General features: G+C 32.0%; 1 protein-coding gene across 3 annotated transcripts in view; it reads right to left on the reverse strand.

Annotated features, from left to right (window-relative positions):
* Positions 1-1,839: 1,839 nt before the first annotated feature.
* The window catches only part of DDX4 (DEAD-box helicase 4), a 48,654-nt gene continuing 36,127 nt past the window's right edge, over positions 1,840-14,366 (reverse strand). For all 3 annotated transcript variants that reach the window (XM_011371052.1, XM_011371053.1, XM_011371051.1), the window contains 7 exons: positions 12,981-13,110; positions 11,478-11,644; positions 10,350-10,495; positions 4,558-4,657; positions 3,483-3,753; positions 3,217-3,327; positions 1,840-1,926 (listed from right to left, as the gene is read on the reverse strand). In XM_011371052.1, coding sequence (XP_011369354.1) covers positions 1,840-1,926; positions 3,217-3,327; positions 3,483-3,753; positions 4,558-4,657; positions 10,350-10,495; positions 11,478-11,644; positions 12,981-13,110 — 1,012 coding nt within the window. The remainder of the gene's footprint in view (positions 1,927-3,216; positions 3,328-3,482; positions 3,754-4,557; positions 4,658-10,349; positions 10,496-11,477; positions 11,645-12,980; positions 13,111-14,366) is intronic.

Genomic DNA, 14,366 nt, shown 5'->3' on the forward strand with positions numbered 1-14,366 from the left:
TTTGAAGAAATCATTCAAATATATGCTGAGAAATGAGGAAAGTAATTGAGCACAAGGACATTTACAGTTGTTTTGTAACGATGGTGGTATTATGTATGATTTTCTTTCCCTTTTTACATTTGATTCAGTAATGTGATTACAGTAATTTGACACATCAAGGACCTCCAAAAAAACTTTTAAAGCAATCAGGTTATGACCTAGCAACTCTCTGAGGAAATGAGGCAAAAAGGTAAATTGGCCTATAAATGTTCACTGTAAACAAACTAGAAAGTTCAGACACAGATATTACAATAACAATGCAAAATATCTTCATTTAGCCTTTTCCAAAAGTGAGATTTTAAAGTTAAACATTTCCTATATTTTTATTAATTGAACTTCCTTGTTATGCTTGTCTCCTCTGCACATTTGTCTATGGATATTCTATATATCCACATATAAAGAACTACATGTTGATAAACCATTGCAATCACATTAATATTTTTCCTTGCCTGCTGTTTACTTTTTATATCGGTAAATAATTTGTGATCAATTCTGTTCATTGATTCCTTCATTTTTCCTTTGAGCTTGCAGTCAACTCATCCTCAGCTCATAAATTTAAGAGTTAACTATAGTTTTTGTAGTTTTAATTTTTTATAATTCACTTGGAATTTATTTAAAATATGGTATGTGGTAGGCATCTAACTAGCTATCCTAACATCTGTTGAATAGTCTTCTTTTCATAAGTGCTGCCTCTTTTATTAACTAAATCCCTATAAGATATATGTTGAGGACATGTTGCTTTGGATTTTAAGTGAACAATAGCATACTCTCAAAACTAATTCTTTCTGTCTCCTTAATATTTACACCTCACTTGTTTTATGTCTTAATGTTTTAGTTCATTTATTTAATGATTTATTAAGAACTTCTTACATTCTAGACATAGTAAGTTTAAGATACAAATGGTAAATGAAATAAAGGTTCTTTTCCTCATTAATCTTAATATATCAAAAAATTAATTATGGCAAGAGTGAGCAACATTGTTTTTTGTTGATATAGTTTGAGTTCAATGAGTGATTTTCATCATTACATCTGTGTATTAATGCATCTTATACATTAACATTTAATTTATGTGACTGTTCATTGATTTCATAAGACTCAATAAAACAAAATTTCAAAATATAGAAGTTGAGAACTATGATATGTCACAAAGAAAAATTAAAAGTGCTATTGGAAAACTTAGGGGGGAAAGTGTTTCATCCTTTATTTTCAAGGAAAGTCTGTATATTATAAAAACAAACATTTGTTATGTCATTGAGTACAGAGCTCACATTGCAAACATTCAACCATATTTATCACATATATCTGATGATCTAAAATCAAAATCACCTTTAGAGGCTTATGTCTTTCACTGTTTGCTTCATGAAAATCATATTCTAACATTTCAGTGACACACTATTACTTTAAAGCCTCCTTTTAAGTAAAAATGAGACCCAATTATTTTTAACCATAGGTATATCATATATCCAATTGCTTGTTATAGGATCAATAAACACTATACTAAGACTTAGCATTTAGACATGAAACATGTCTAAAACCCCTGAAGAATACACTAGAAATAAGCAAGACATTTAGAATGCTTTAATCTTTCCAGTTAACACCATTTGTATCAGTAACTGCAACGTGGTAACTTTTAGCATTTCACATAACTAGTCAGTAAGGATTTTTTTTAAGGGTAGGAGTAAGAACAGAAGGACAGGAGATAGATGAGTGTCGGGTTTCACACTTGTAATAAAAACTCAAAAATCAAAACTGTTTTCTTCTCTGCATCAAACTGTACCACCAACTTGAAGTTTGTTTTATTTAATCCCATGACTCATCATCTACTGGACTGGGAGCTTGTGAAGAAGAAAACCCTGCTGTGTTCAAAGTGCTCTTGCCTTGGTAATTCTTTAAAAAGAAAGAAAGAAAAAGAAATATTTAATTATATGACAGCTTTAAAGTTACACTGCTCAGATTGAGAGCAAGGACTCATGCTTTCCACCATGTCTTCCCCAAACATATGAAGAACTTCATTCTCACTAAACCCAATCCATTTGAAAAAAGACCCATATCAATCTGGGAAGTCTAAATTACATAAAATATTTCAAGAAAAAAATTTTTTAAGCCAATAGTTTTGGCAAGTGGAAAAACTTAAAGCTCTACACGTCAATGAATAAGCATAAATATTTAATGATTAATATGGTTCATGGTTTCTGCATAAAGGTGGTGTTGCTTATAAACTGACATATCGGAAAAGACATAAAACTCATCTCTAGTATTTTATCTTAGTAAATAATGTGGTCAGAATTCCAAAAATAAAAAATTCCTGCATTTATATAAGAAGTGATCCCCGATTAGTAATCACCTGGCACTATACATAATTATTACAATATTACTGACTATATTCTCTAGGCTGTACTTTATATCCCCGTGACTATTTTGTAATTATCAATTTGTTCTTCTTAAACCCTTCACCTTTTTCACCCATTCCCCCCAATCCCATTCCCATCTGGCAACCAATTTGTTCTCTTTACCTATGAGTCTGTTTCTGTTTTGTTTGTTTTGTTCTTTAAATTCTACATGTGAGACCATATGGTACTTGTCTTTATCTGACTTATTTCACTTAGTATATCACTATGCTGTACACTTGAAACTAATATAACATGTTGAATGTCAACTATAATTGAAAAAAAACAAAGACTATTTAAATAAAAAAAAGTGGATTGGTGGTTGCCAGGGATTGTGGGGAAGGGGCAATGGGGATTAACTGCTAAATGGATCAGAGTTTTATTTTAGGGTGATGAAAATGTTTTGGAATTAGAGAAAGGAAGTGGTTACACAACATTGTAAATGTACTAAATGTTGAATTTTTCATTCTAAAATGTTAATTTTGTTATGCAAATTTCACCTCAATACAATAAGAATTCCTATAGAAAGTTCAAAAGATCCCCATATCAAAATATGCCAGCAAATTTGAGAAAGGAGGATGTTTGAGCAATAAATCTTGAAGTTAATTCTTCATCTTTTAAGACTAAAAATATATATGTACTTAAAATTTTAGAGAAATATTCAAGTAATCTCCTAGGTATAAAAACAATGGTTTAGATAAATATTGAATGTTATAGTTACTTCATAATATTAGACACATGTACAAAGAGTAAGTAAAAGCCAGATTCTTAATTTTTCCCCTCAACTAACCTTTCTAGTATCAACTGATGCAAACACATTTCCTCTTGTACTACCACTGAAGCCAGGAACATATGTGCTAAAGGCAATTTCTTCCAACCATGCAGGAACATCCTGTTGAGCCTTTAAAAAAAATTAACTTCATGCACAACATGCATAAATAAAATCTTAAAGATTAAAACAATTTATTTTTCCTTAACATACATATGTATAAAATGTCTACTTTCAATGATGAGGTAAGAACACTCTCCATTTGTTTTTAAAAATTTAATACTTACATCTGACAGTACTTTCACCAGAGGCTGTGCTAAATGGCTATCTGATTCAGGATCAAAAAAGGAAATAGCTCTGCCAATATTTCCACAACGACCAGTACGCCCAATTCGATGAACATATTCATCAATGGTGGAAGAAAGGTCAAAATTAATAACATGTTGAACATTTTCAATATCCAACCCTCTGGCAGCTACTGAAGTAGCAACAAGAACTGGGCACTTTCCACAGCGAAAATCTCCAAGAGCTTGTTCTCTCTCTCTCTGTTCCCGATCACTTGAAAGAAAAGAAAGCATGTATTTTAGGATAACTCTTAAGAAAATAATGAGAACCATTAAAGTTCAACACATAAATTTTTTAATAATAAAACAGTGACACTGAACATTAATGTCTACTTCTTACACACCATGTATTACACTAATCCCTTTCAAGCCATTATTTTATTTAATTCTCACAATACTTTCAGGTAGAACAATTATCTCAATTTGCAGATGAGGTAACAGCTAATATATACAGTCAAAATATAAACTAAGTATGACAAATGTCAAATCTCACCTATTAATAATCTCTATTAATAATCTTTCTAGGTTGAAAGATTATGTATATTTGAAAAAAATATACAACTACTTAATTAGAATGCTTTCTCAAAAATACTGATTATTTTTTAAAAACTATAACCTCAGAATTCTACATATTCACTGATTAATATTTTAAAACTACTAGTGAAGCATCAAAAAAGTTGTGTTAATATGATGTTTTTAAGCATTCCAATAAAAAAATGTCAAGCATCAAAAAGATTAGATTCAGCAGAGGAAAAACTAAGATCTATGGACCAGAGAACCTAAGTGAGATCTTTTGAGAAGTTACCACACCTCATGAAGAGTCTTAAGACAGATCTTTCACTCACTCATCCCTGCCACTCAGTTCTTGTAAACACTTAAAATGAAGATTAAGAGTTTAGATTTTGAGAATTCTGAATCCTATACCTTGAATTGAATATTAGTTATAGATACTAATGTTTCTTAACAAATGACACATAGAAGTTACCTCCCTACTAGGAAATCATATAAATCTACTCACCCATGAATACTTGTTGTTGATATTTTTTCTTGACAAAGAAAAGTAGCAATAAAATCTGCTTTTTTCTTAGTTTCAACAAAGACCATAGTTCTTTCATCACCTACAAGACAATGAAACAATGATTAACACTCAAACTAAAAAATCAGGAAAAGGAAAGAAGGATGAGGGGTGAGTAGGAAACTGTCTCATCTACCACTTTATTCCCAGCACCTAAACCTGGGCCTGGGAGGTATTAGGGACTCAAATATTTCCTGAATAATGAATGTCAAAGATAAAGAGACAAGGATTTTTTTTTTTTTTTTTTTTTTTACTTTAGGAACTAAAAATATTAGTTTCCCCTTTGCCCTTCCCAAGTCAATAGCAGGAAGTAGAGACTTGGGTACAGATAAGTGATAACTACCTGCCAACTCTTAGTAATCCCAAATTTGTCTCAGGTCCCTCACTTCCCTCTCTATATAAATAAATGCCTTTGCTCTTCCAAGATAATCCAATCTTTCACTATGCATTAATTGCCCAAAGTATTTATAATAATGGCATCCAACCTAGGGCTGACAAACTCTAGAAGAACGGTCTCTGATCTTTTTGGCACCAGGGACCGGTGCTCCTAACAGAATCTAATGCCTGATGATCTGAGGTGGAGCTGAGGCAGTGACGCTAGCACTGGGGAGTGGCTGCAAATACAAATTAGGCTTCAGTAGCTTGCCAGCCACTTGCGCCCTGCTGTACTGGTCTGTGGCCCAGGGGTTGAGGACCCGTGCTCTAGAATATTTCACATCACAACTTTATCTCTTAATCCAAACCTCTTTACCCCCAAAGTATCTTATACATAAAGAAAATTAAGTGATAACTTTTTCACAGGGTCTTAATGCATCAAAGATTATTTACTTGCAAGTTTAATTGGTAGAAATTCAAACATGAACCAGATTTTTTCCACATAAGGAATTTCCCTATAAAATGTTAGAAAGACGATAGTTATAGCCTTAATGAAAGAATGTATTACTGTTCATAATCCCTCTCTCCCATCTCCCTATCATCTGGCTTCATTTATTCAACACATATTTAATGCCTAGAAGATATTCTAGGTGTTGGAAATACAGCAATAAAACAAGGCCGCTGCTGTCATTGTGGGGATGCAAATAATAAACAAATTTATGCATGAACTCCTAAAAATGAAAAATTCAACAGGATAAATGGTCCCAAGAAGGTTACTTTAGATATACCCTCTTCTAGATGACATCTGAGGAAATATGAATAAGATAAGGTAGTGAACTACTCAGGTACCTGAGGAAAGAGCATTACAAGAGAGAGTGAAGAACAAATAAAAGGCTCTGAGGCATGGATGTTTTTGATGTGCTCAGAAAACAAAACATACCCCAGAAAATGGGCCCCTATGTGGCCCCTACACTCTGGGAAGAGGAAACAGCAAGTACAAAGGCCGTGAGGCAGCAGTGCACCAGGTATGTGTGAGAAATAGTAATGAGCAAAGTGTGGCTGGAGTAGGGTAAGCAAGGGAGAGCAGTAGCAATGAAGACAGAGAGGTGACAGAGGCCATTTCATGCAGGGCCCTTTTTTACTTTGAGAAGGGAAGCCACTGGACTTTCGGCAAAGAAGTGATAAGATCTGATCTTTAACTGATAAGCAGCTAATGAATTCTGTATATATTTTGATGGTAGAACCAAAAAAGATTTTACTAACAGATCAGAAGTATAAGATAACTCCAAGATTTTGTGTCTGAGAAACTGGAAATTGCAACATTAAGACAGGAGGACTACGAAAAAGGTTTAGATATTTATGTCTCCACTTTAGACAACCAAGTAGAGAAACCAAAAAGGCAACTGATTCTTGCAATAAATGAGTTAAATCTTTGACACATAGTCATTTTATTTATGAGTAATGATTTTATGTTTCATGGTTTTTTCTCTTTTTTTTTTTTTTGAGGATATCAAGAACACCCATGTCTCAGAGCCTTTATATTTGTTCTTCCCTCTGCCTTGTCATTCGACAGTTTCAGAGCTCATCTAACAAGATGCCCAATAACAAAACTGATTCATCTGATAGAGTCAGGTATAGAAAATACTGAGCAACTTAAGCCTTGATCTCATCTTTTGGTTCCTGGTGTGAATCCTGAGTGGCAATAAAAAAATTTAATTCTGCTGACTCTTTTACAACAAAGGTTATTCATTCTTTTCCTTGTCGTCAGCATATAGCAGAGATCTGTTGACTTTATTACATATTTATTTTTTAAAAAAACAGAGCAAAGGTCTCTTATTTATGAAAGAGCTATCTTTCTTTACAATCATGTTAGCTGCTGTGTTTATTTTTAAATGCTTTGTCACTTCAATTAAATTAGTAACCAATGTTAATACATTGTTTCTCAGACCCCAATGACCCTAATCGAATATTCAACTCTCCTCTTACAATTCTTGATTTTGCCTTTTTAAGAACAGACCATAAATTTACAAAAAGAAATCCACCTAAACCACCTAAAAGATTCGCCAGAGAACCCCAGGAAAAATACAAAGTCTTGTTATTTTACTTTATAAAATAAAAGAGAGGCTAAAAATAATTAGGCTTGTTTGATGTGTTACTATTTTTAAGAGTTGCATGGTAAAAGCTGTCAAATAAGAAGAGACATTAAACTGTCCCGAGGTAAAATGTGTAAGTAAAATATTAATACATTTCGAAAAATGTATACTTCATGGGAAGTCTCTGGAGAAGTGTAAATCCCCTTGTTGTTTTTATGATGTTTTTACCTTCAGGAGAACACTGATCAAAACACTCATGAAAATAACTCTATATAGTCTTTCTATATTTATCAAAAGCCTGAAGGTACACTTCTGATACAACAGTATAGTGCTGCCAGTCATAATCTCACTTTTTATGTAAAATTTTATTTGGTTACAACCTTACTTCTTTTTTAATTTGAATCTAGAATCTTTCAACTGGGGATGTACATCAGCCACACATGGCGTTTTGTAAAAATACAGATGACCATCTCCTATTCTACTCTTACTTAATATATGTACTTGATATTCTTGGTATGAAAAACTATGTCTACCCATTTTCAGAAGTCAGAAGTAACATTCATATGCCATGAATACAGGCTTAATTATCATCATTTGAGACATTTTGTCTATACTTTGTTAGAAATAGCTTTATTACTTTTATTTTGCATGCCATAGAAACAATCAAATTCCCTTATTAGTATTCTTATTAAAACCACATCAGATCTTCCATATTTAACAATTATCAGTAAAAAATTAACCATAATCATTGTCTTTGTCAAAAATAGTTTTTGACACTTGCCCATAGGCTGTGCTATAAGCCAGAGCGTGTATCTTCAACAAAGGACAGACTCCAAGCCCTGTGGGAAAGGACTGTACCAGGCACTTCAAACTACTGATACTTCAAAGAATAGAGTCTTGGGGAGAAGGTTCTAAATCAACATTGCTTTGACAACTTTCAGATCATATCACTGGACTGAGCAGGATTTTTAGGACTAGTTCAAAAGCAGATGGAATCATGAAAGTAGACTGCTAACATCCAATGAAACAAAAATTACATAAAAAATCTGGGGTACCTTTATGAGAGAATTTCACTCAAATTTCTAGGAATTGCAAATGAAATATGGTAGGGAGAGTTTCTTAGACTTAGTTTTTATTCTTCAGGTAACAAATAATGAAGCCTTTAAAAATTCAATCTCAGATTTACAATGCAAACTTCCAGACAAAAGTTAAAACTTTAGTAATTGTTCAATACTAGATTTGCAAAACAAACGCAGGAAGACCTATATTGTTAATGAACAAGTCTTACTGCATCTATGCAAATAAACCAAACATAATGAAACCAGCCTTTCTTGTAATCAAGAACAATCTGAGATTATTGTGCTCATGGGAAGATATAGGCTGTCAGGAAAAACTGTGAAACACTTTGAAATGAGCAAATTATTTAGCATACCCCTCAGGGTTATCTGTGCCTTTTACTCTCTTCTTTTCTTTTTATACCTCTATTGTGACTAATACAATGCAAATGATTATTTTCAATAAAAAACAAATATTCCTCGCAAATAGAATTGATTATTGCTTTGTGGATATTAACCAGTTTTGCATTTATTTGTAAATTCATTTTAGCCTTCCTGATAGCCTAAACATGTATGTGTTGTTGGAATTCTCCTATGAACTAACAATAATATCTTATTAATTCCCTTGGTAATGAATAAACTCAATAAAATCTTTGACACCCATTCATTTAAAATTAAAATTATTAAAAGGGTAGTTGGTTATACTAGTATGAAATCATGAAAACTATAAAATTTAAAGGCAGAAGGGGAAAAGCTGGCAGATTAAAGAGCAGATAAAGAGATAAATTATATGAACAAGAATACGTAAAATTTGAAGATTTACTAGATGGATATTCTATGCAGAGTAAAAAAAAAATACAAGAATAAATTCTAAACTACAAAACATGTAACAGTTAAAATAATACAGAAGTATACCAATAATGCACATACACTAATCTCAAAGGTTTCTCAAAGGCAAACCAGCACTTTTGAAAAACTCTATTAGGATTATTCTCAAAATAAGCTTTATTCCACAAATTCATATATTAAAGATCTTAAGGTGATTATACTAGAAATGTGCTCTAACTTCAGCAAAACCATATATTTGCTTATCTCTTCTGCATTTGGAGTTTCAATTTACTAAGCAATTTACTAAGCAAGTTATTTGATCTCTCTTTATTTCCATGTCCTTCATCCTTAAAAGAGAGATAAGAAAACCTACCTCAGAAGGTTGTTTTAAGAATTAAATGAGTTAATACATGTAAAACAATGAGAATAGTATGTGGCCCACCACAACTATTATTTTTATTTCACAAGCCACAGTATATGTTTTGAAACATTATGAAGCAAACCAATAAAACTCTTCAAACTCAAAATATTTGGTTTTAAAAGATTTTTAAAATAAAACAGCAAAAACTAAAGACTAGATGCCTTTTAAAAGTACTTTTTATATCAACATCTTTATTTTGCTCATTTTTAGAAATAGATGACTCCTTGCTTTCTCAATTCCCCTTCCCAACACTGATACTCAAACTGAAAGAGATATACTAAAATGGAAGACAGAGGAGGGGAGTGTGGGGAATGTACAGACTATAAATACACCTAGCCTGTAAGGTAAAAAAAAAAAAAAAAGTATTACAATGGACATATTAGAAATTTTTATTTCCAGGTACAAACAAAAGCTATGTCTAACAATGAAATATATGACTTTCTATAAAAATTGTTTGGGGTGGGAGGAAGGGAAAGGATAGCTTTCTTATGGGTATTGTGAAGGAACAGAATTAGATCTTTAAAGTCTTCTCTAACTCTAAAATTCTTTGAATCTATGAATACAGGAAGCCTTAGGAAAGAAAAACTGGCAATTAAAAATTAAAAAATTCATTTTAGGTGGAATAGAGTTTCATGTAAAAATATGTTACTAAACTTATTTTCTAATAATATATATATATATATATTTCTGTTGAAATAGTTTTTAGTCAAATCTTATTAAGCAAAGTCTCAAGTCCTTCCTATTTTTAAGCTTTATGGAAGAGAAAGGATTATACTGCTATATAATTTACACTGAAAATTGAATCATAAAAGCTTTTATAAAAGAGCTTTAGAAAAAGAGAAAATAATGAAAACAAACAACACTCATGCCAAACAATTCTCGGAATAATTTTTAAAAGTCAGCCTTTAAAAAAAAAAAAAAATCAAGATCATGACCAAAAATAATTATATCAATGTAAGATACCTATGTTTCGTAGAATTTCGACAAGTTTTTCTCTTTTTGAGTACTGGCCAACTTGGAGAATGGTCTGCTGAACATCTCTACATGCTCCACCCACTTGTCCAACAGCAACAAACAAATAATTAGACTTTAAAAAATCCCCGGCCAACCTTGAAAGACAAAAGATTATTTCTTAATTTATCTTCTTCCATTAATATCCATAATATTCACTGAATTCCTGCAAGTGTTACTTCAATTTTAGATTATAACAGCTATGAGGTAGATACTTATATCATCCAAGTACTATTTTCAAAAGTCGATATAAATGTTAAAATTTTGCAAAACACATAACTACTAGTGAAAAAGTTTGTGTCAAATAATGGACACAGTAATTTCAACTGGATGTACTGATCATGCGAAACTATATAAAATGTGACAGTAACCCTGAGTCAAAGATCTTTTGCTGCTTGAGTCTGGGAACCAAGGGATGCAAGCAACAGGGGTTCATGTACCACCCAAGTGACCCACATAGAAAATCTATACTCTCCGTACCCCTAGAACTACAGGTTCTGCAGGTGTAGAAGTCTTAGTTCCCAAAGAAAGAACAGTTCTTCTAGAGAAAATAGCAAGAGTCTCACTGAATTATAAGCTAAAACTGCTATTTTAGCACTTCGGGCTCCCTGTAGCCAAGAGACCAGTAAGCAGGAAGAATCTCCATTCTAGCAAGGATGTGTCATCCTAATCCCAGAATTCACCAGAGGACATGGTATATAGTATGATACCCAAATACTTGTCAACAATAGGTATGTAAATTTTCTGCCAAAGGCTCTATAATTTTGGTTTGAAGAAAAGGTATCATCATAAAAATAATTTCATTTAGTAAGCGCATATTAAATCCTAGCTGGGTGCTGTGCTATAACACACACATTCACATTTTAATAAAATGTGGTGCTCATGCTAAGCCAGGAATAAGGGTAAGAAACAATGAAAAATATGGTAAACTTATTAGGAATACACAGACTTATTAATCTTTCTATGTTAAAATCTTAAATTAAAAAAAAAAAGTCTTGAAAATAAGATATTCATATTGCTTCTGCTTCCATAAAAGCATTTTGTGTACATTACAATTATTATTAAGGAGAAAAAGATTACCTTTGAATTTCTTCTGGAAATGTTGCACTAAACATAAGGGTTTGGCGCTGTTCCTTTGATGGCATTCCTGGGCAAGAAATTAACTTCTTCATTTCTGGTCCAAAACCCATATCCAGCATGCGATCAGCTTCATCCAAAACTAAATATTTGACTTGCCTGAGACCAATCTTTAAGGACATTTTCAAAAGTTAGAGCAGAGGAATATATACTAGTTAATATATTAAAATAAAATAGTCTCCATAATTCTAGCTATTAATATATTCTTAAAAACGAAGATTAGAAATCAATGCATAAACTGATAACTGTTAGGTAATATACTATTACTGTTTTCCAATTCTCAATTTTCTCTACTATTGTAAAACATATTATAAGACTAGAACAAACCAAAACATCTAGATCAATAGACCTTAATTACTTAAAAATTCTCTATCTTCATTGTCTAATATGTTAGCTACTAGCCACATGTAGCTAGCTATAAAGCACTTGAAATGTGGCTAGTGTGCCTGAAGAATTGAATTTTTAATTTTTAAAGTTAAAGAGCCACATGTGGCTAGTGATTACTATATTGTACAGCACAGATCTAGATTGTGTTATCTGATAAAGTCAGACTTTTTAATGTAAGAAATAAAATTTCCTAACAGGATGACATATACAAATGTCTTATAAATGGCAATTTCTAACTTCTTTAATAAATTCTCCATTCTCTAATCATTCAGGAAAAACTAGAAAATTCTCTTACCTTTGCATGAACACTTATTGTTATAAAAAGATGCACACATTTGCGAAAAGAAAACAAGTGACTTTGGTGCCACCATGGAAAAATCAAGGTGGATTTCTCTGGATAATCTTAATAAGTATTCTAAGAAAAGTGTCTTAATGCAGAAATAACATGTTTCGAGTAACCCCTTTAGAGAAGAGCTATAAGCAAATGAGGTTCATGAAAGCATTGGTTTAGAGATGTAATAATGTGGTATGTGAATACTTAAAATAAGTACATAGCACTAAAACTTCTTTTTAAAAAATTAGAAAATTAACAATCCTGGTTAATATCACTCCCACACTCAAAAAGGAGATAAAATTACTGATGCCACAAGGCTTTCTTCTAGGAAAAAAAAGAAAAAAAGATTTCATGAAGATATGTATGAAGCTAGATAAAAGCATTTATTGCATTTTCTTCCAGTATTGTTGGGTGCAGAATATGGATTCTGGAATCAGATCTAAATTCTAACCCTAGCCCTATCACTTACTAGAGCTAACTGAGAGGTTTAAAACAAATTATACAATCACACTGAGATTGTTTTCCCAAGTATGAAATGGAAAATACTATTTATCTTATGTTGGAATTAAGAATTATACAAGAACCCATTCAAACAATATAATGGGGGCCTAATATATAAATGGTGCTCTAATAAATGTATTTCTCTTTATACCATTATCTCCCTTTCCCATATGAAAAAATTATTAATCAGTTCCAAAAAAATCTGTTATTCCTCTAGGGCTTACCTTTTCTTTACCTATGATATCCATCAGTCTCCCAGGAGTAGCACATAATACATTACAGCCTTGTACTATCTGTCGAATTGAATGCCCCAACTGGGTTCCCCCATATATAACAACGGCTCTTACACAAGTCCTATTGACAAGAAAAATATATGTAATTTCCTATTTACTTGAAAATTAAACATTTGTTTCTAACAAGATGTAAAACAAAAAAATAATAATAAAGAAAAAAAACTAATACATTCAACTTACAAAAATTAAATTCTTCCCAGGAAGAAACTGAAAAACCATGGGAAAACACTCACTGCTTTAAATGGATTGTTTTCCACTATTGTGAGGTCTAAATGAGTTATATACACGAGACACTTATAACTTAGCATATGCTAAGTATTGAATAACTTAGTGTTATTCTAAATATACCATAATTTAACTAGTCCTCATTTGACAGACATTTAGATACTTTGTCTTTTGCCATAACAATGTTGCAACAAATATCCATTAAATACCTGTTTTTTGCATACATACTAACCTGAATTTACTATGAAGATTTTTGTTTTTAAAAAATATTGTTTTAACTTGATTTAAAAGCATGAAAAGCAACATAAGACATGGGGATTAACAATAAACAAAAACTGGTATAAGAAATATACATCTATTTTTCCCAAAAGACCTATCAAGTTTAACTTTAAAGGGATTATAATCATGTTTTTTCTTCTTTCATTTCAAATTGATTTACACAAAATGGTTAACAGTTTCTACATAGAAAGTTCTAAAAAAAAACTATAAAGAAAAACACTAAGATCCCAAGAGATAAAGTGGAAGATAACAAGTGGATAATTACAAAGGAAAATTTATTTAGCATTCAAAAAGCAGTTCAACTTTTTAATAATCAAATAAATTTTTTAATGAAGATAGCTGTGGTGGTTTTCAAATGTACACAAATTCTTCAATACTCCTTCCTTCCTCCTGAAGCGTGTGCAAGTGTAGCTTCATGAGTGTGCAATCCTTGGAGTCAGAATTCCAAGCTTAAAAGAACCCTGAGCTTGGTTTAATGCGCTGCTATTGGCTGTCTTAAAATTCATAGGTTTTCAACAAAGAATCTGTATTTTCATTTTGTACTAGTTCCAGAAAATTATGTAGCCAGTCCTGAATATGGACCAGACTTAGTGACTTTAGTGATGAAAAGTATGTGGCAAATGTGACTGCGACTATTTTATAAAAGCCACTGCAGTCTCCCCCTTGCTCTTTTGCACTGATCGATCTAAGGGTAGCCATTTGCCATTTCCTAAGGACAATCAAGCATCCTTCTGGAGAGGTACAGTCAAGCCTTCAGATAACTGCAATCCTGGTTGACATCTTGTCTGCAATCTCATAAGATTCCCCAAGCCA

This window comes from Pteropus vampyrus, unplaced genomic scaffold, assembly GCF_000151845.1.
Source record: "Pteropus vampyrus isolate Shadow unplaced genomic scaffold, Pvam_2.0 Scaffold181, whole genome shotgun sequence".
NCBI classification, from domain to species: Eukaryota; Metazoa; Chordata; class Mammalia; order Chiroptera; family Pteropodidae; genus Pteropus; species Pteropus vampyrus.